The sequence below is a fragment of the Dunckerocampus dactyliophorus genome, chromosome 16 (assembly GCF_027744805.1).
Source record: "Dunckerocampus dactyliophorus isolate RoL2022-P2 chromosome 16, RoL_Ddac_1.1, whole genome shotgun sequence".
Lineage (NCBI taxonomy): Eukaryota > Metazoa > Chordata > Actinopteri > Syngnathiformes > Syngnathidae > Dunckerocampus > Dunckerocampus dactyliophorus.
In genome coordinates, this window is record NC_072834.1 from 1,852,845 (window position 1) to 1,875,855 (window position 23,011).

Here is a 23,011-nt window from a genome sequence, read left to right on the forward strand (position 1 = left end):
GTCAAGTGAATCGAGTACCCGACTCACTTCAGTGAGTGATTCATAAGAACAGCAATCGAGTTCCCTGGAAGTAGCTTAAAAGATTTTTGTTTAAAACACACGACTGAGATTTTTTTTTATCAACAAGCGTATTTTTTAACAGTTAAACATGTAGTGTTTCGGAGATTAATTACATTTTTGCGACACAAACGTTTTGCGTTATCTACCAAAACTTTCTAAGCTATGAAGCTACTTCCGCTATGTATCACAAACAGGAAGTTGTGCGCTTAAGTTGTTACACTAGTGACACCATTTGTCAGATTCAGCGGACATTAGTTGTGAAACCCCAGTTCTGACATTTTGAGCAGAAATTAGAGTATATACTTTAAGCCCTTAACGCCAACTGGCAAAATGATGGGAGGTTTGTTTTTATCCATCATTTTTTCCCCTCCATGTCCCCTCGGGGTACAGTACTTCAGAGTCCTCTTCTGTCCAATAACTTTTGCCCCATATATTTCGGCATTATCATGCTTGTATCGACCCGATAAATTGTTCACAGATAAGTTTGTTGTTTTTTTTAAATTCTGATTATAATCATGTTCAACAAATTCAAAGTAAAATGATTCAATGATCGGGACAAATATCAAGTAAAAAAGTATGGTTATCATCAGTATCGGAATCGGAGGTATCGAAATTTCACCCACCCTTACTCAATGCTACTTTCTTAGTCTCATTAGCTTTGATCTTTATTTTACTGTATTTTTTATTTGCTCACTTTCAAAATGGTACAGTGACTGTCATTAGTGAGTTATATCGTGTATTATTGTAAATGTAGGGTGAACGTCGTATCCATCCTTCCTTATGAATGTAAATGAACGTCAACATGAGATGATGGAGTCTATGCAGGCATCCGTCATCTTGTGTGAGACAGCGCCGTGCTTCCCCGCAGCAGTAATATCATTGGCACCCTCGCTTCGTTTTTCCACAATATTTACAGTTAAAGTCCATCATAATAACATTTGAATAGTTAGGGTGTTGAAAATGCTAAATGCTGATACATTTTGTCAAGCCGCACGGTAGGGTAAATTTACCATACACTGGCTAGCTTAACGCTCCCCCTTTAGAAGCTGTGGTGATCAAGCAAGTCCGAGGTCTGAAGGCCTCCCGCCTGGACGTGTAACTACATATTTAATAATTGAGGTAAGTGTGTTGTCGTTGCTGTTTTTGTGAGTTTATTGCGTGGTAAGGAGAAATTCTTAGCACATGCGTTGTTGTTATTGTCCGGCTTCTGCGTCGAGCATTAGCTTTAGCTGTTAGCTGGCTGGCTAGTAGCATGCCAAGCTACCCAAAAGTGATGAAGTTGGCGAATAAGAGTTCTAAATGATTGCAATAACCCGCGTTAAACATGTTGGCGGCTACACTGGAGTTGGGTCTATGTTTTGACTCGCAATATGAACATTTATAACCCTAGTCCGTATTGGAATTAGCATTAAGATAGCTATCGTTGCTAGGTTAATTCAGCTGCAAATAACGTTCTGTAACTTTTATGCCTGGCATGACTTTATGACACAGCTCACTGAAATAAACAGATGAAGGGATGTAACAGTAATTTAGTAATGGGCTACTTTTGTTCACATGGTTCATTCATGTCATTTGTATTGTTAACTCCTGTGGTCGGCTGTTTGCGCCCTCGTGCTTTCTAAATCGCCCATTGGTATATTCCTGTAGTTGCAGAGATGACAGACAGTGCAGGGCTGCAGTTTGTCAGCCCTTATGCATTTGAAGCCATGCAGAAGGTGGACGTGCAGCGCCTGGCTGCCTTAAGTGATCCCGAGCTGAGGCTGCTGCTCCCCTGCCTGGTGAGGATGGCTTTGTGTGCCCCAGCTGACCAGAGCCAGTCCTGGGCGCAGGACAAGAAGCTCATCCTGCGGCTTCTCTCAGGAGTGGAAGCTGTCAACTCCATTGTAGCGCTGTTGTCCGTTGATTTTCATGCCTTGGAACAGGATGCCAGGAAAGAACAGCAACTCAGGTAAAAAAAACTGACTTGCACTTGCACTTGCACAACATGCTTTAAGATAGAATTGTGCAGAATATTGCAAGTCTAATAATTGTGTTCCCTTCCGCCAGGCACAAGGCAGGTGGCTCTAATGTGGAGAGCATCCTGGTGTCACAACTGCAGCATGGCCTCACCTTGGAGTTTGAGCACAGCGATCCTCTCAGGAGACTCCGTCTGACCCTCAGTGAGCTTTTGGCCATCATGAATAAGGTACAAGCTCAAGTCGCCACATTGAAATAACTCCTCTTTTTCTGTTATGCGTCTTGGGGTCTCTAGAAAAGCCTCAAACAAGTCCATTGTGTTTATTTCTATTTGTTATCTGCTAAATCCTGGTGCATATTTGGCTTTTGGGTGAAATTTCAGGATGAACCTGAAATGCCATATAACCTGAACAAGTGAAGGTTTTTGTCTAATTTGCATAATTCGTCATTTGCACAAAAACTTGGGCCAAAGTGGAGATTTTCAAAAACTCAGACTCGGTGTTTTGACGGTGGGCAGGTCAAGCTGAGCTTTTTGCTTTTAACATTATCTCATGTTTTTAAACCGTGTTTCACAACCGAGCATGTGTACATGCAGTCAAAGAACCCTATCATAACCCGAATATTAGCAATAACACGGCTGTGCACGGCCATGTAAACACCAATAACCCTTTTGGTTTTTGAAAACCCGAATGCCGCTCCCCATTCCACTGCAGAGACTCGGGGTTCCGATGCTGCAAGAGCAGCTTCAAGCGGCAGCGCACCTCCCGCAGCACCATCTGACTCTTCTTCGCTCCTCCTCTCATCTTCCGCGCCCCACCTCTGCTTGGCCCCTCGGCCGACCCCCTCTTTTGTGTCCTCGGCATCCTGGAAACGAAATGCCAGCGCTCGTACGTCAGCTTGGCCCCACTGCACAAATCAGTGCGCAGAAAGCGCCTTGCGATTGCGGCGCACGCGCTCACTCGAGACGGTCCACGTGAGCTCTGCTCGCTCATTGGACAGCCGAACTGGACTGGTTTAGTGGCGAGACGGATGGCGCACCCGCCACGTGCAGTCGGTGTGCTGCGCGCAGGGCACACGCATCACAGATCACCCATAGCCTAACGCAGCCCGCAGCGAAAGTGCTACGTGGTGTCTGCGTGCTCTCCGATCCGTACTGAGGCGGTACTCCCCACGTACGGATCCCCAAATTTTGCCCACATTTTTGCAAGTCAACGGCACACACTTGCAAGTACAGCGGGTTGGGAACGCCGCTTTCCTGGGCTCCGTGTAAGTGTGCGATGATTTTAAAGGGATAGTTTGGATTTTTTAACGTGAAGTTGTACGGTAGGATAGGCCGTATTCAACCACTAAACAGCCATCATTTAGTCTTTAATTGTTGCCGTAGAGTGTGGCTGCGATGTTTGAGCTGCAGTGTAGCAAGGGACGGCTGTGCATCATTTAGATGTGATACTATTCCAAAGATCTTACTGAATTTTTGGAGTAACCACTATGTTAAATTATACAGAAAACCAGTGCAGTTGAAATGAAAATGTTGCATAATTGTGGTGCAGAATGTCTACACTTACAACAGACACAGGAATGTCCCTCATGGTAGGAACAGAATAAGCCACAAACTGATAATTCTCCATGCCACAGTTGTCACTCTGCACTCAAATGTTAATCTGCGTCTTGTTGTTGCTGTTTTGTTTTTTTTAGGTGGCAGATTCAAATGGAGAGTTCTTCCTGAAGTCGTCAGAACTCTTTGAAAGCCCTGTCTACTTGGAGGAGGTTGCAGATGTCCTCTGCATTCTACAAGCAGGTAAAGGTTAGACCGTGATCACAATTCCAGCTCTTAGAAAGCAAGAAAGAAAGAGAGAAATATTTGTGTTATTTTTTATATTGGACGATGGACAAAATCTAACACATCAGATTCGACTATGAAAGTCCTTAGTCAAAGACGCAGATTGCACCGCAAAATTGTGGGTAAAATCCAGAAATTGTTATGGAGTTTGAACTCAACGGCACGACGTGGCTATAATGTGTATATTATTTCTAAATATCATAAACGTCCAAAAGCACGCAGCCACGTGTTGAAACCTTACTTTTCCCATCAAACATTGTCGTCCCGCAGCCAATAAACAAGAAAATCAGTGGGTATGATGTGTTTGGACAAAGCATGAATTTGGCAACCTTGCTGGTAGTCGAGTACGTTCATATCAAAACACACATTAGCCGTACATCAGAAGTAATCACGTATTCGTGCACAGCCAGCACGAAATATAATCCATCTGAGCATTTGGTTGTTTTTGCATTTGATAAATTGTATATTTATTTTTCCTTGGCAGAGCTGCCGTCCTTGCTGCCAATTGTGGATGTGGCAGAGGCTTTGCTCCACGTCCGCAACGGAGACTGGTTCCTGTGTCTGCTGGTTGCCAATGTGCCTGACAGCTTCAATGAAGGTAATCTTCTTCACCGCTCTTGCGATGCAAGATGATGAACCCAAATGACCATCAAAGTACGATTGGTTGTCTTTCACGCACGTGTTGCTTTAGTTCTTTTGCATACAGCATCGCTACGGTGACTAGGAACCTACCACTATTAATCACTGACTGTAGTTGCAATCATAAATATCAGCAATGGGCAAGATTCATCAGTAATATGATTTGGTGGCTGTTTATGTGCGTTTGGTGCGGCGTCTGCATTAATGCGGACTCCGCATTGGTCCGTTAGGGTGAAGAGGGAGCTGAGCCGAAAGGCAAAAGTCTCATTTTACTGGCTGGTTGATCCGCGTTCCTACCCTCACCTGTGGTCATGTGCTTTTGGTAGTGACCGAAAGGACAAGCTCGCTCGTACAAGCGGCCCAAATGAGTTTCCTCTGTAGGGTGGCTGGGCTCGCCTTTAGAGATAAGGGGAGAGGAGCCAGATGAGGTGCTTCGTACATCTGGTCAGGATGCCTCCCGGACGTGTTGTGACCGGTAGGAGGCCTCGGGGAACACCCAGGACATGTTGGAGAGACTATGGCTCTCAACTGGTCTGGGAACGCCTTGGGATCCACCAAGAGGAGCTGGACAAAGTAGCCGGGGTGAGGGAAGTCTGGGCTTCCCTGCTTAGGCCACTGCCTCCGCACCCTGATCTCTGATAAGCAGAAGAAGAAGATGGATGGATGTTTACGTGCGTGTAAAGAAGTGCTGATAAAAAGGGCTTTGTAAGGCACGTAACGCTCATCAAAATGTTTGCAGTGTGCAGATGTTTGATCAAGAATGGAGAGCGCCAGGATGAGGAAAGTGTTGGTGGTCGACGCAGGACCGAAGCCCTGAGGCAGCTGTGCCAGATGAACCCCTCACAGGCCCTCAACATCCGAGCCATGGTGGTCAGTGGGCATTTTTGGATGTTTTTTTTCTGTTAATATGTAAGACGTTTGATTAATGGATTATGGCGACAGGCCTAATTATGAATAAAGCTAGAGGGGTCATGGGTTCTGTGCGCGGTTACAAGGAGAGGAGGTCATCCTTCCAGCCTAGCGAGAGACAATACTTTAGGTGTAAATGTGAGGCGTTGTTCTGTTTTTATTCTTGTTTCATTTAAGTCTGGTCTTTTAATCTTTTTATTATTGTATTTGATATGTTTTCCCGGTGTTCTGTGTACAGTGTGAGTGACTTAGGACATCAGTTTGGTGTAAGGTCCAGCTTTCATCACAGTCTAGGACTGGAACGTGTTTGTAACCTGAGGACCACCTGTATTGTATATGCATTAGTATCGGTACAGCAGCGTTGTAGGTAATCTGTTACTTTATAGTTACATCTTTTCATAAGAAAACCAGACTGACCAGAAGAGCAGTAGGACCATATGAGATGGACTAAGCTAACTAAACTCATTCAACTAAAACTTCTTCAACATTAAGTTGCTTAGAATGCTAGTTCAGTTCCGTTAGTTTGGGCCAAAGTAAGTAAATAAAATGTCACAATTATGTCGAACAGTATTGTTTTTTTTGTTTGTTTTTGTCGCCTAGGTGGAAGAATGCCATCTGCCTGGTCTTGGGGTGGCTCTGACTCTGGACTATAAACCAGACACAGCAGACGAGGCTGTCAGTCCCCTGGTTTCTTACGTTAGTGGCTTGTTGCTCGGTACCAACAGCAAAGTCCGCACCTGGTTCAGCATGTTCATTCGCAACGGGCAACAGGTGAGGGTCTTCTTATTTCAGTTTTATGCCGCTCCTAAATCTTGTGAGCGGTCGGGTACGAGAACTTCACGAGATCTTTTGAGTTTTTCATGTCACAACTTTAGGAAGTCCATGTGTCAGTATCATTGGTCACTTTTTCATCAAAATGGCAGCCAGAACATTTGGTTTGTGTGTGTGTGTGTGTGTGTGTGTGTGTGTGTGTGTGTGTGTGTGTGTGAGAGTGAAAAAAGTTATACCAGGACACCCCTATTCTTTGCTGTTTGGTCACCGTTTGAGGGGGCCATGTCTCTGAGCTCTCTTTTCAGCCAAGAGGAGAAGAATGCAGATTTACCCTACATACCCTACATTTAGCCTACATAGCTTAAGGTCTTGAGTATTTTATTAAAAGAAACGTACTATAGTGGCCCTCTGGGATCCAATATCATTTTAAAAGCCTCTGAAATAGCAGGATGGGGCCCCTTTAAGGATACGGGGAAGAGGCCGGTCACCACTGCATTCACTTACTCCCAATGGCATTATGATGTATTTGTCTATTTGTGACCTTTTGTTTTGTCACAGACGTACTTTGCTGTGTGTCATTTTTGCAAAGTGATAGTGGAATATTTGCTGAACGGAAGTGTGCATTTAAAAGATCACAGGAGCTAAAAATGGTGTTTCATATCTTTCCATCTGCTGACATTTCTTCCTGGCTATGGAGAACAAGGAGCTTTTCTGTGTAAATGCCATCATCCCTTTGCTTATTATCCCTTTTGAAGAAGAGACAATGAAAGAGGCTCTGCTGTGGTTAATTGCATTGCAATATGCTTTCATTCCTCAGCCATCAGTACCCTCTAAAGTCTGAATTGCGTTGTACTTTGTAAGAGGTGTAGAAATGATGATTACTGTGTTTGCTCAATAAATGTGCAGCAATGAGCCGGTAATGTCAGAATGCCTGCCGTGGAATGTTGGCAATGCAATGTATACAAATGGATGGCGGCTAATCAGTCGTACCCATTTTTCTCGGCTGCCAGAGAAAGCGAGAAAGCAGCTCAGTGCTGTGGCAGATGCGCAGGCAGCTGCTGTTGGAGTTGGTCGCCATCCTGCCTCGCTCACGCAGCACTCATGTGGCCAATGACGGCGACATGGACGAGGAGGGCGGCTCTGGGTACTCTGGCCTCAGGGAGGAGCATGTGGTGAAGGCAGGCGCTCTGCTCCGACTCTACTGTGCCCTCATGGGCATCGCTGGCCTCAGGTATGTTGAAGGTCATGTCGCTACAATTTGGGGGTTTGTGACTGATTAGTATTTCATTTCTGATGACTGATTAGTGACTGATTTCTGACTGATTAGTATATCATTTTCTGTGGCCCTGCTTCAGACCGACAGATGAAGAGGCAGAGCAGCTCCTGCAGCTGATGACGAGCCGACCTCCAGCCACTCCTGCAGGCGTTCGCTTTGTTTCCCTGTCCTTCTGCAAGCTGCTGGCTTTCCCTACGCTTGTCAGGTATACCATGATCTTCTTGCTTATGAGTAAATGATCATGAAATGGATTCATTTCACCACCTGTGTCCAAATGAACTTGTGGGATTTTAATGGTCTTATGTCTGTGTTGCATTCAGCACTCCAGAGCAGGAGCAACTCATGGTCATGTGGCTCAGCTGGATGATCAAAGAGGAGGAGTACTTTGAGAGGTAAGAGCGGCATACGCAATTGTATCCTACCTGGGGGGGGGGGGGGGGGGGGGGGGGGGGGGGGGGTTTCTAGGATACTATGGATTCATACAGCAGTTTTCCAGACACAGTTCAGAGTTGAATGTGGAATTTATGCGGTTGCAGACCTTTTTTGGGGGTTTTTTAGAAGCTCATTGTTGAGTTGCATGGTATGCACATGTTGTTTAGGAAAAGTATCCTTAAATGATTAATGTTGTAATGTGGTGCTAAATAGAAAATAAAATGTACTTATCATTCAAGGGTGTGGGCGTAGCAACCACCTAATACACTGCTCTGTGCTCACACCATTACTGGATATGACAGTGCTTCTCATATAGTGAGGCGGGCCCCCCTGGGGAACCGTGGTGAACTGTCATGGGGGGGTCGTGAGAGGCAGGGAGGACTTTCACTATGATTGCAGACCTGCCAGCATGTATGAATTTGTCATGCTCCGCATGCAATTTGACTCTTGCGTGTATGCTTCACTGCGCTCCATTTTGTTGTATTTTGCTGGTTTCACTTTCAAGTTCAGTCTGCACAGTACAAATAAATATAGATATTATCACTTACTCAATAATACTTCAAATCAGGGAGGGGGGCGTGAAAACATGCCTGCATGACAGAAAATAATTGAGAACCACTGGTGTATGGGAATACGTTCATATTAAATCACTTTCAATTCAGTGTCAAATGTCTGTTCTCTTTTCTAAGTTGCCATTCCTCAAACAACAAACTGAAATGATATGTATGTAAATTCACTCCTGTCAAATACAGGGTGTCACTCATACACGTGTGTCCTCCCCCATGCAGTGCTGCAGGTGTATCTGCCTCTTTTGGAGAGATGCTGTTACTGGTTGCCATGTATTTCCATAGCAACCAGCTCAGCTCCATTATTGAGTTGGTGTGCTCTACGCTGGGGATGAAGGTAAGATGATATGTAGGAGGAAGCCATTGATCAATACGTCAGTCTGTCTTTCTGTCTGTTCGGATACTGGAGCCGCTCCTCCGCTGCTGCAGTGGCACATAAAAATACTCTTACCACTGAAATACTTTCAGCATACATATATATATATATATATATATTTATATATATATATATATATATAATATAATATAATATAATATAATATGAAGACAAGCTATATCCTGCAGCGAGTTCGCTACTTTATAACTTACTAAGTGCACTATTGTCTCCTGTATGTGTGCTAAGTAGCGTGTCCATCTAAGTGTATGTTCCACTAATATATACAATGTAATTGGATTTGGATGTTTGTTTCGCCCCCCTAGGGCAATCCTATCAATTCAGTGTTGTGCCTGCCTGGTAGAGTGATTTTTATGAAATATGAAGAGAGGAAATTGAAAAATAGCAATACTGCTACCTGCGAGCTGTTTTGGTTTATAGTAAGCCGACTACATTTCACCTTTTTCTTTTATAGATTGCCATCAAACCAAGCTCTCTTAGCAAGATGAAGACTATCTTCACACAGGAGATCTTCACAGAACAGGTGCTTGTTGTGGTCTTGTGCGGGTAGGGAATGTCCGGTGGGACCATCGTGGTCATCTACGGCCATGCATTTTTAGTTCATTAGGAGGTTTGTGTTAGTTTTTGTATACATACAGCGTAGGTTCTTGTATAAGTCCATGTCCATTTTATATACTATTTCTATTTGTGCAAACTAAAGCGGTTTAGCATGAAGGTTTTTTTTTTTCTACTGACGTTTCAAAACGCGTGGCTTCTACCTTGTTAAAAATAAAATGTTTTGCATGTCTCTTCAATCATGGTTGTGTGTTTGGGTGCCACATGTAGTACACACAATGTTAGAAAGGTATCTTTAAGTACAGCCATCCCTTGTTTATTGAGGTTCATTGGTTCTACACTCGACTGCGATAAGTTAATTTCCGCAACATAGGATTCAGTATTAGTAAACGGAATATTTTTGTAGTCAGAGCATAGAAAACATGTTTATGACTATCTAAATAAGGTTTTTAGCATTATTAGAGCCCTTTGGCATGAAATAACACCCCTATAGTCACCTTTACACTCCTATTATTCTTTGTTTAGACCCACAATGCACAACACTAATGTGCAGGCTACAGGATCACTGCAGGGACATAGGAGACGGCCGCCGCTCATAGATTCTGGCATGATACCGAGCTAACTAGTCAGCCTCCAATTTATTTGTTCTAAATTTAAAGTGTTTCAAATGGAGTGGGGGGAAAAGGACAAAGTTAGAAGCCACAAATGTACCACTTCCACACGGAATGGAAGGGGAACCTTTTTTTCCCCACTCTATCATGTCGGACATGCCATGCAGTGTTCAGGTAATGTAATGTACGTCTCATCAATGTAACATTACTGGTGCCTAGTGACCAGAATTCTACATATGACTTGTCTTTCAATATTTTTGGACTAATAACAGGACGTAGTGAACCACGAAACATTTCCTATTAATTACATTTTTTCCCTCACCATATGCAGGTGGTGACAGCCCATGCAGTGAGGGTTGCGGTGACCAACAATCTAAGTGCCAACATCACAGGTTTCCTCCCCATTCACTGCATCTACCAGCTGCTTCGGAGCCGAGCCTTCACTAAGCACAAAGTGTCCATCAAGGTAGACCTTTTCCATGCGTTGGTAGTCACACCAAACTACTCAGGGCTGATGTTCAATACAATCATTTTGCCCCCCCCGGTGTTGTCCGTCACCTTCCAGGACTGGATCTACCGTCAGCTGTGTGAGACAAACACCCCCATCCACACCCAACTGATTCCTCTAGTTGACGTTTACATCAACTCAATCCTCACCCCAGCATCCAAGGCCAACCCCGAGGCCACAAACCAACCAATCACGGAGCAGGAAATCCTCAGCGTCTTCCAGGCCTCCTCTGGCGTAAGTCATGCTGAGGGATTCACAAGGACCGCCTCAATTTGTTTTGGTGTCTTATTTAATTTTAAATAGGAAATTAACGGGCAACTGCACTTTTTTTTTTTTTTATTTGCCCATCATCCACAACTCTTATGTGAAACATGACCACACGTCTTTCCCTTTTCTTTGCATTCTAAAGAGAGAAAAACAGCTAGCATGTGGGAGCTAACAGGACACAGCTATTTTGACTATCATTTCCAGTTGATTCTGGGTAGGTGGAAAAGTTGCAGGGTTTGTTAGCACTAACAATCGTTGGTTCGTTGTGATGCAATCTCTTGGATCAATGCCCTCCTCGTCATATACGCGAAGCCTTTCCATCGACTGCAACACCGTATGCCACTCAGTGCAGCAGAAACACTCACCCGCCACGTTTACACCACCAAGTCATGCCGGTCCAATGTGTGTCGCCACCACTTTGTCTTCTTGCCCTCTCAGCATTTAAAATCTGTAGCTCATCCTCCATATACTCAAAAAGACGAGATTCTAGATCCTCATTTGTCCAAAAGTAGTCATCGTCGCCACGATTAGGAGTTGCAAACAGACCCGCGCTTTCTGTGCTGCTGTTGTTGACGGAAGTAGCATTAGTTCCCATCTGTGGGCTCTGTGAAGTCAGTGTGCCCAGGAAAGAAGTTCCTGTGATGTTTAAAATGATGAAAATACTGTATGTATTACATGTTATCATGAATGCACATGTTACTATTTGGTCACAACATAGATATAAAACCATAAAACAGTTTTTATTTCTTTAGAAGGGAAACACGTGTGCATGTTCCACATAAGGATTGTGGATGGTGGGCAGAATTCCCAAAAAAGTGCAGTTTTCCTTTAAAGGCACTAGTGGTAAAAGTTTATATGGTGCTCCTAAGTCTGGACAAAGAAGTGCTAATTTTCAAGAAATGAAAATTGAGTTGTAATATTAAGAAATAAAATCTTCAGTATGATCGCCAGCATTTGTCATGCAAAGGTTGATGCACTTGCATGTCACGTGAACGGCAAACAGTAACTCCACATTTCCTTTGTGTTCAGACTTGATGACACCCTGTATGGTTATGGAAAAAGATATTGACATAATCTGTAGCAGTTGTTATTGCTTTCATCCAATTGTGTGTCCTTACATTTAGGAATATTGCAGAATGAAGCCAAACATCAAACTATGAACAATACATTCATTGTATTCAAGTTCAACTTTTTCTTTCTTAGCAAGGAGACAGCCGAGGAGGACGACAACGCTACTCCATCACCACCCAACTTCTTATCCTCTACTACATCCTGTCGTATGAGGAGAACCTGTTGGCCAGCACCAAACAGCTGGGTATGTACTGTACACTGAACGTTGCCACCCAGTGGCTCACAACCGCTTTTTACGAGCATGCCGCCACTCGTCCTTTCCACTCTTGAGTGGTGTATGTTGGCGGCTTCATAGAGGATCGGGCTGACAAACAGCCAAGTGCGATGGCTGTGGGAGCTAACTTAGGTTCGATTGAGCATTAGCAGTTATATTAGGCGGTGTATATTCTCTTTCCCTGTCAAGCTCTTCTCTTGCCCTTCATTAGGTCCGATTTATGATAGTTGATGACCATCTCTTTAATTGGTCTGTTTACTTAAGTGCCTCAGGCTCATGAAGCCGATCAGCGGAGGTAAAGAACTTGTGTCAATAAAGTCACCTGCATTGCAATGCACAGCAGCTCTGCAGTCAATGCACACAAAATGATACTCGTCCTCTGTCCCTTCTGAACTTCACTTGCTCTTTTCTCTCGTTTTTGACAGCTTTAATGCAGAAGAAACCCAAGTCATACTCGGCAGCTCTGATGGACCAGATCCCCATAAAGTACTTAGTTACCCAAGCCCAGGGGCTGCAACAGGAGCTTGGGGGTGAGAATTTAAAAATGACTCAACAAATAAAACCCTCATAATTCTTAGTCATGAACTGGTGAAAGAAAAAAGGTCTGTCTCCACCTTATCAGGCCTGCACTCTGCCCTGCTGAGGCTGCTGGCCATCAACTACCCTCACCTGTGTCTTGTGGAAGACTGGGTGTGTGAAGAGGAGGTGACGGGTACCCTGCCCCTGCTGAGGAAGATGATGCTCCCCAGCAACACCTGCAGATATACTCAGAGCCAGCTCCACCAGGGTTTGTAATATCCTCAAGTCAAGTGATCATAGCTTAAAAGGTTTGCAGATAATTGCATACTTTGCCAATTAATAGTTTTCAACAAACAACATGTTGATAACTTCGACTTGATCGGGGTGTCCAAACTTTTTCTAGCGAAAAATGAAAGGATGCCAGGACCACTTTGATATTTGTAAAGCAACACATGCAGCTATGTATGCTAAGCTGCATCTGTGATATACAGTAGGTGAAAACAGGTATTATTACTATGAACTTTGGTATTTCCTCTTTTTGTTCCCATTTTAGCTGTTTTTTTATTTTCCAAATATTACATATTTCTTCTTAAATCTGTGTAAATTTTCTTCTCATAATGACCTCATTCCCATAATATTATGACTTTATTCCCATGGTATTATACCTTTTTCTCCAACCTAACATTTCCTAATATTCATATTAATACAAATATTATATAATATAATATACTAATATTGCCACTCTATGCTCCTAAAATGACATACTGTACATTTTCCTCATAATGTTATGTTTTATTCTCATAAAATTGTTACAATACGCCTTTTTCCTCTTAATATTTTGACTTTTGTAAAATTACAGCTGTATTTTACCTTTCTACTGTTATATGTTCCAACTATTTCAACTTTCTTCTTGTGCATTTTTTTCTTGTGATATTTATTCCCATAATACGTTGACGTCATTCCCATATTATTATAACTTTCTCTCCAATCTAATTTTCAAAAAATGTCAGTATTATTTTGTTTTGTTTTTATAATATTATGACTGTCAAAAAATAATGTTTTTTTTCTTTAATATTTCAACTTTATGCTACTAAAATGAGGTTCTTTTTCCTCATAATATAACAATGGTATTCTTGTATTGTCATTTTTTTAGATTACAAGTTACAACTTTAGATTACAACTTTTTTCTCTTTAATATTTTGACTTTATTCTTGTAAAATGACTTTTTTTTTTCCTATTTTTGCCATTGTTTTATTATTATTATTATTATATATTTTTGGGGGGTTAAATTATATTTTGAGAATGTGTCATGGGCTCTAATTTGGACACCCCTGGTTTAGATTAAGTAATAAAAAAGAAAAGGTTCTACTTGTTGAAAGTGGATCTAGGATCACCTCCAGAATTGTCTCCTTTCTTAGCAGGACTTAACTCGCATGGTTCTCTCCGCGTTAACCAGGCGCTGTTCACATGATGATGTGTTCAAGGCCCCTGTGTAATGTGGTAAAAGGAAGTACAATTTGCTATAAATATTGTACAACCAAAACATGTGAATGCAACCTCAATTATGTGGTGGTTTTAAACGCAACACCTCATTGCTCATAACAACACTTGTGATTCAAATGTAAAGAGGCTTGTGCTAGGCAAATAGATCTTCAGACATGTGTTGTATCTTTTAGCGCCATTTAAATTTGTACCTTATTTGGAGCTTAAATCGAGCTAAAAGATACAACACACGTCTGAAGATCTATTCGCCTAATTATGTCCTGTTATTTATCTTTCTGTAAATAAAATACACTAAAAATTGGCATAATTCAGACATACTTGCAAATGGTGATTCATCAGGATGAATTAATGTGAAAACTGTGATTAAGTGCATTTAAAAATGTTTTAATCATTTTACACAATTAAGGCTTCACAGTTTCATACTTGAAAAATTGATGCAGCTGTTTGTCTTGTTTGCTCCATGACCAGCCTTCCAGAAGTTACCATCCAGCAGTCCCAGGCTGATGCGAATCCTGGAGCAGTTGACACTTCTCCCACCTGGAGACCTGATCCCTTATTCAGAGGCCCTCACTGCCAGCATGGCTCTGCTGCTGGAACCTGCTGTGCCACGCCGCATTCTGCAGACTCTCAACAAGCTTTGGATGGGCCTCAACACCGTGATGCCCCGCAGGTACACGACTGGACACAGTTAAAAGTTGGAGACAGGGAGTACAGTGATACAGTTGCCCCTCGCTGAGTTAATAAATGATGGCTGTTTCATGGGTGACTATGGCTCATTGTTAGTCAAAAGCATTGAAAGACAAGTTATGTATAGTATTCTGGTCAATACTAGGCATCAGTAATGTTACCTTGATGAGACTTTACCGGCATTAAGTCAGCCATGGATGAAGAGTCCGACATGACATGACGACATAATGAAAAAAGTTCTCATCCTATTCTGTGTGGCAGTGGTATGTTTTTGGCTTCTTGAATTTTCCTTCTTCCCCACTCTATTACTATTCTTAAGTTTAGAATAAATAAATTGGGGGCTAACTAGTTAGCAGATTGTGATGCTAAAAGGGTCGGCCGTCTCTCGTGTCACTCTGGAGATCCCATAGCTTTGGCAAAAGCAGTGCCCAATGTGTTGTAAACAAAGCTAGCAGTATTGTCGGAGTGTACGTCTATGTATGGCAGCTTAATGTCAGACTGGCTGTCCTGTAAATTAATTAAGTGACAAACGTCGTAGTGAGGATGGATGATAGGCTGATGTCAATCTTTTTTTTTTTTTTTTTGCCATGCCATGCGATTGACCTCCATTTCGTTCGACATACTATAAAAATAAGCAACTTTTCCAATGCTAACGGTGAGTTATGTGTTATTATTACTTATGTTTACGATATTAGGTAATACGAGTATAAAGGTGACTGTCGGGCTGTTATTTCATGTTAAAAAACATTTTAGAAGTTCATACACAGGTTTTTTCTATGCTCGAAACTCAGAAAATAAGCAATTTATTAATATTGAATCGTACTTGGCAGAAATTCACTCATCGCAGTCGGGGCTGGACCCAGTTAACCGTGATAAACGAGGGACGACTGGACTGAAGTCTAACTGTAGTGCCAGTTTGTCAGCGTGATACATAGAATGTATTGTTTTGTCTATGGCGTTCTGCCACGTCTGGAACTTCTACCTATTTTGTGTGTTGAAACGGTTTTTCGAGTGTAAAATGTTAATTTAAAAACTAAAAAAGGTAGGACAGCAATACAGTTTTCATCCCCTCTTGTATTATAATGTATGATAATGGGACAAGCAGTTTTCCTGATGATGTTTGACTCAATTTAATGACACACAGGAGGAGATACATCTGGAACGTCGTTGCCTGCTGAAAGCTTCAATTGTGATAAAAGTACCAAGTGATTAATTGTCCTATAAGAGCATACTGTGAGTGAAATGAGGTGTGTTGGCTTAACCGCAAATGTGCAATATGCATCCAATCAAATTTAGACAGGTGCAAAAATGGGATAACCCCAACAGAAAAATTATTGTTCATATTTAGAGTGCCTCCTTTTGCAAAAATAACAGCTTCTAGAAGCTTCCGCCTCTAATTGTTGAACAGCAAGTTGATGTTGTAGTTCTTGGGAAGGAGGCTGTGGGGTGCCTTTGACTGTTCTCACCATCCTTTACCTTTGCCTCTGATGTTTTTCCTGGCCTTAACAATAATTGTGTATGTGGTCCTCATTATGTTCCTCACAGTGGAAAGTGATAGCTGAATCTCTCTTGATAGCTTTTTGTGGCCTTCTCGTAAACCATGATGTTGAACTAGCTTTATTTTTTCATTTCACAGCTGGCTTAATGAGCTCACCATACCAGGTTTTGTGTTCCAAATAACCAGTGCCAGCTAGATAGTTATTCAAATCAACATAATGACAGGGGTGCCCAAATTTCTGCAACCTGTCTAATTTTGTTTTGATGCATATTGTACATCTTGTGTTAATTCATTTCACTCGTGAAATATTACTGTGTCCATCAGTTGTGTGATATATCAAAATGTAATAGTAGCCAATGATTTATTCATGAAAATGATGGAAATTGTCAGGGGGGCCCACAGTTTTGCATACGACCGTGTCTTGACTCTGTGGTGACACTCTGTTGGATGAGGTGCAAGTACCTTTTAACCTGAGTCGTGCTGTTGACAGTAAGAGTCCCTCTTGGGCGCTTGGTTAACTTGATGAGAACTTGTGTGTTGTTTCTGTGAAGGGTGAAGAGGTTATCAGCACCTCTTGAGTCGGTGGCATTTCTCTTAAGGCTTCTTTAAGCTGCCGTGTGAGACACAGTAAGTGGATTAAAGGGAGGAAGACCCGTGGAACAAGAATTGTTGCACCCTTGACCCCGACCCGTTTACTCATAGACGAGTGTGCAAATAGATCAGTGGTACTGAGTGAGACAACTTTTGTCGGCCTACTTCCAACTCTGGACAGAAGAGCATCACTCAGGTCTCACAGGAGCACAGTTGGAAAGATCTGAGAAGATACACTATTGATCCACAAAGGGTCGGTAACTACACAAAGCTCCAGGCATTAAAACTGGGACAGATTTTCTCAGACGGGGCTATAAGGGATTGTTGCACTCTTCTCATAGCACTAAATGTTCCAGATGACGAGACAAGCGAAATTGAGGAAGGCAGCAGTGTCAGATTTACTCACCGTCTATGGATTATGCCATTAAGCTCCCACTGAAGTATCCAAACGTCCTTTTGCCAATTCAGCTGTATTACTTTCTTTGTATTATCTTTAAATATTTCTTAAGTTACACCAAGAGTTGTGTGATGTTGCAATTGTGTTTCGGTCGCAGGCTGTGGGTGATGACCGTGAACGCCCTCCAACCTTCAGCAAAGTTGCTCAGACAGCAGACGTACACTCAGAACAACCTGATGGTGGATCCTCTCATCGTGCTACGCTGTGATCAGAGGGTCTACAGGTAAAGAGGAAATGACACGTCATTTTGCAGCTTTTCTACTTGGCTTGTATTGTGGCTGATTTCTTCATTTCACACCATAATTTCATGAATAAACCATTTTCTTTGACACATTGCGATTTCAAGAGACAATACAAGCAGTTGATGGAGTCTTGAACTTGTTCTGTTATGTCCATTCGTATTTATTATTGATTTATGATAACACTGTTTATTATTTATTATGATTGTGGAAAAACCCTGACATTTATATTACCACATTGATGCATCACTTTTTTATGTATGAAAAAGACCACATGAAATACAGGAAGTGAACAAGTGTACTGCAAAAGATGTAATAGGGATTGGGGGGGGGGGGGTAATTAAATAAGCCTTGCTTCTTCCTGCTCCATGTGGAACCATGAATTGTACGACATGATGTATTCCATTGCAACTTGCATGCATGTTCAAATAATATGAAACCATTACCATTACTATTACATCCTTCCTCAGGTGTCCTCCTTTAATGGACATTGTCCTTCACATGCTGAATGGCTACCTGCTTGCCTCAAAAGCCTACCTACACAGCCACTTGAAGGAGACGGCAGACTTTGACAGACAAAGCCAGACAGTCTCAAATCTGGGTGTACCTGGACAGCCAGATACACCCGAGGTCACCCGGGAGGAGCTTAAGAACGCTCTTTTGGCAGCGCAGGTAATTCAATTTAAATGACTGTGGCTCGTTTTTGTTTTGTCTTCTACATTATCTTCAGGAATCAGACAGTGACACAAAGTCGTAGTAATCCCTGTATTCATCCAGGATAGTGCAGCAGTCCAGATTCTCCTGGAGGTGTGCTTACCAACCTCAGAGGAGCAGCAGCTGGGTGCAAACACAGAAAGCCTTCTGAGGGGCATCAGGGGCCCCGTGCCAGGGAAAACGGAACAAAGAAGCCTGAAAGAGGGCTTGAGGGATGCTGAGCCGGAGGGAGGCTTGCTGAGTGATTTGAGGGAGGTGCAGTGTCTCATCTGTTGCCTCCTACATCAGATGTTCATTGCTGACCCCAATATTGCCAAACTGGTCCACTTCCAGGTAAGAAACAGAGACTCGTTGTTGGTAGGTATTGTTTGGATGTAGGAGTGGTGCTGCAGACTAGTTTAGGTCATTAAGTAATGTCATGAAGTTGTGAATGCCATCCGGTTTACGATTGAACCTGCAGTGTGTGTATTCCAAATACTACCCTGAGCAAATGAATGTTATCTTGCAAATGCTAGGTTGCCGAGGTTTTCAAAAGATATATTTTGACCTCATGACTCATCAGTTTCCAGTCATATTAGTAGTCAGCGGCTGCTGCTCTCCCTGAAGCAGCAGATGGTCTTATGCTGGATTGCACTGAAGCAATCCCCTCCAATTGAACGATCTTCTTCTGTGCAGAAGCTTATCAGTGTCGGGCAAATTGCTTTTGAAGGAAGCAATTGGTTATAGCTACCAGTTAGTTTCCCAAAAATAGTAATTGAATTGGTAATGGAATTACTCCCACATAAATGTAATTAGTTACTGGGGAAAGTAATTACAAGCTTTGTCCCATTTCGGGGTCTGCATCCTTCAGAGGACCCAGCCTACACGCTCGATGAAGGCTGGGTCCTTAGGAGTCAACACTTCCTGGTTGTGTCACATGTTCACACCCTCTCGCTTCTTGCGATACGCTGTCCAATCTGCAGAGAAAAAAAGTTGGAGAGACCTAACGAATGTGAAATAATAGCGCCAAAGTAGTTACTTTTTTGGAACTCCTTCAAATATGTAAGATAATTTGGATGTAGCTTTGTAGCGGCATGTGATGAGCGATTTTTCATGAAATCAGTGCTGAGGGCAAAGCTCGTGACTTGCGTTTTTCTACCAAAACGCTAGGGGTCAGTGTTTTCCTTCGAGGGCGCAAACACATCTCTTGTTGACTAGCTATTTAGCTTCCTGTGTAGTAGTAGTAGTAGTAGTATTAGTGGTAGTGAACAATGGCGACTGACACAACATCCAGATTTATGCTAAAGATAACACGCCACATTTCACTGTAATGTTTCAAGTATTAATTAGATTACCTGTTAATGGAGAACGACAACACTGTTATAAACACTGTTATTATAGTTATTATACACTTGTTTGCAGGTGGACTGGCTGGTTGACTTTCATTTGTAAATGTATTGTTGGGCTCCTACCATCTTCCCTCAGTACACACGTGCATAAATACCAACAACAGTTTGCTCTGCGCGCTCAGAGAAACGTACTGGTGGTTGTTCCTGGAGTTAAGTAAGACAGTGTTCCAGTAAGCTGCACCCTTTGATGGAATGCTAAACTAAACTTATCTCAGCTTGTTATGTTAGTAGAATTGAAGGCTGTTTTAAAGGAACGTGCAATGAATGAATAAATGGGCTTGGCCAACTTACGGTAGTTGTTTTGAAATAGTTGAAGCTGTTGCTTGTTCACTGTGAATGTTGACTTGTATGTTGGAAATGTCTTGTCACAATCTTTGTTACGCTGCCGTCTTGGCCGGGCCACTCTTGCAAAAGAGATTTATAAGAGATTTATAAGAGATTTCTTGAGTTTACATAATGTGGTTCTGTGCCGCCTTGCTCTCCCGTCTCTGTCAGGGTTACCCTCAAGCGCTGCTGCCTCTGACAGTGGCAGGCATCCCTTCCATGCATATCTGTCTGGACTTCATCCCAGAACTGCTGGCCCAGCCCCAACTGGAAAAGCAGGTGAGGTGTCCCTTTGACCTCTGCTTTAGCTGCGATCCTGCTGGAGCATTTTCCTTCGTGTGTTTGCATGTGTGCTGCATGAATATGCGTATTTCAGTGTTTCCTCAGTTGAACGATCTGTCTCGACAGATTTTTGCAATCCAGTTGCTGTCATACCTGTGTATCCAGTATGCGTTGCCCAAGTCACTCAGTGTGGCTCGATTGGCCATCAGTGTCATGGGTACTCTTCTCACAGGTCAGCTGAATTTACCTTTGCTTCAGATAGGTCACATATATTGCTTATTAGCATTGAAACCATTCCATATATTTTGCTACCACCATCTGGCCAGTGGCTGTTAGTGCAACATGAAGTGCAAACGTGCACACGTTGGAGTTGATTGGTTCGTGCTCTGCTGCTCTTCAGTGTTGACTCGTGCCAAGCGCTTTGCATTCTTCATGCCCACCCTGCCGTGCCTTGTGGCCTTCTGTCGGGCCTTCCCTCCGCTCTATGAAGACGTGACAGCCCTGCTTGTACAAGTGGGCCAGGTTTGTGCCTCTGACGTGGCCACCAAAGCCAGGGACATCGACCCTCTCATTGCTCGTAAGGACAGACACAAAATGAGCAACTGTCAAATGTATGTTGCTTCGTTATTTCACACGTGGTCATTTCTTCATCTCAGGTTTGCAGTATTTAAAGGAGAAGCCACAGGAGGGTTCACTAGATGCTTCCACCAAGCTTGCTTTACCCCAAAAGTCAGCAGTGGAACTGGGAGGAGCTGACCCGGATGTCCAGATCTGCTACTGTCTGGAAGCTACCTTCATGGACATCATCATCTCCACCCTCCATGGACTATAGAGCAAGTGGACATTCAGTGCAATATACACTTCTTAGAGGGCTCTTCAGAACACACCTTCATTTTTTGTTTTTTTTATCAAATGGGACTTCCGCTGCGTTGTCATACGTTGTATATCCACGAGGGGGTGGCTTAGCTCAGGGGGTATCATGGTCTCTCTCCCACATGATCAGTGTGTGAATGAGCTGTTCATGGCTACGTACGGTATGCCTCAAAAGCAGTGTTGGGAGTAAATGTGTTAAGAAATAACCAGTATCACGTCATCTAACTGCCAGTTCAAATGTTACATTACGGCCAGTGAAATGAAATGTGGCGTTTTATTGTAGCGTGTCGCTTCTTTTTTAACTTTATTCTGACCTTAACACATCAACAGCAGTGCTCAATCCCAACATATCCACCTTGCACACCATGTCTGCATCCTCTCCACGCCCACACAGCACTTCCTCATACTCCACTGGTCACACGCGAGGTGCTTTCACAGACATCGGAACTCCGAACATCAACAGCAACTCTCAACAGCACACGCCAGATTTGAGAATTTTTGAGAATTTGAGAATAATTCCGTTACAAATTCAATTACTTTTTCTGGGACTAATTATATTTATAAAGTCATTTTCCCAACACTGCTTAAAGGTACATTTGCCGTTTGTCATCACTCACTTCAAAGAAATCCACACGGTGCATTCTCACTCTTTCTTTTGACCATTTAAATACATCATTATTTTATTTGTTCATTCAGTCGGGTAGAATTATGTTCTGTCTCAACTGTAGAAAGTAAATCAAGCTTTGTTGCCTGCTATTTTTAATACGTGTGAACTTCATCAGCCGAAACAGGACATTCTTGTGTGTAATATGTAGTATTCAATTTGTTTGTAATAAAACAAAGAAACCCGAGATTAAATTAAATTTAGTACACCTTTGCTTAAAGTGATGTTTGAAGATCCACTTTTAATTTAATTTTTAATAAAAACAAATCACAGAAAACACAATGTTATTGTTACAGTGCATCTTTGCGTTCTAATGGCACGGCTCATTCACTTCTTTGTTCACGAGACATGCGATCAAAATGCTGCTCTCGCGCGATCTCATACTTAGCCAGGTGCTCCTGGGTAGTGATGTACGATACCACAGATTTCCTTTCCGATCCGATACGGAGTAAAATTCAAGCTAGTATCGGCGATGCCCTACAAATACGCCTAATGTACGCCTAAACTCTGACGTTTGTTGAGGTAGCGGCGTGATTTCAAATATAGCCAATACAGTAAAAATACTGCAGAAACAACAGAGGACACGATGGTGTAAAAGTATATGAAAATGGTGTTTTTAACAATAAAAACGAAAATATAAAAAAAAAAAATAAAACCATTCAAATATATTCAGAACTACTATAAACATGAAAACGGATTCCCAGTTCAACAGAGACTGAGTGAGTATTGAGTGAGTACATTTACCCAGGCGGAAAAAAAGTAGTTCCCACCAATCGCAATACATTAATTACGGTAAACTATGTTCCTGTTAATAATTGACATCGCTCAAATAACTGAAGTACTAAAGTATCGTTGTTTTAGCATCGATTTCGGTGCCGCATTATTTGGTATCGGAGGTATCGATATGTCAGTATCGATCCGCACATCTCTACTGCTGAGTTGTGCTGCAGAAAAGCCCGGGAACTAAACGGAAGGTTTTACACGGTAAACTGAAGCAAGGAGCCCGTAGTTTGTTTATTTAACGAAAAGAGCTGATTTAAACGCTTTATTGTGGTGGTTTACATCGGCAGTTTGTTGTTTGGTTGGACGACAAATGATTGTTTTACGGTAATTGGGAGGTGGAGCTCGTTTTTTCAATATATC

General features: G+C 42.5%; 1 protein-coding gene across 1 annotated transcript; it reads left to right on the forward strand.

Moving 5' to 3' along the window:
* The first annotated feature begins 338 nt into the window (after positions 1-338).
* ints2 (integrator complex subunit 2) lies at positions 339-22,081 on the forward strand. The gene is made up of 25 exons (XM_054754089.1): positions 339-1,179; positions 1,708-2,008; positions 2,107-2,245; positions 3,712-3,814; positions 4,341-4,454; positions 5,235-5,365; positions 6,005-6,175; positions 7,186-7,406; positions 7,531-7,656; positions 7,772-7,843; positions 8,672-8,786; positions 9,298-9,366; positions 10,341-10,475; positions 10,575-10,751; positions 11,988-12,099; positions 12,555-12,659; positions 12,752-12,916; positions 14,620-14,821; positions 17,482-17,607; positions 18,094-18,295; positions 18,401-18,670; positions 20,221-20,328; positions 20,458-20,563; positions 20,732-20,908; positions 20,988-22,081. Exons 2-25 carry the CDS (start codon positions 1,716-1,718, stop codon positions 21,161-21,163), a joined length of 3,615 nt encoding a protein of 1,204 aa, XP_054610064.1. The 5' UTR covers positions 339-1,179; positions 1,708-1,715; the 3' UTR covers positions 21,164-22,081.
* The last annotated feature ends 930 nt before the right edge of the window (positions 22,082-23,011 follow it).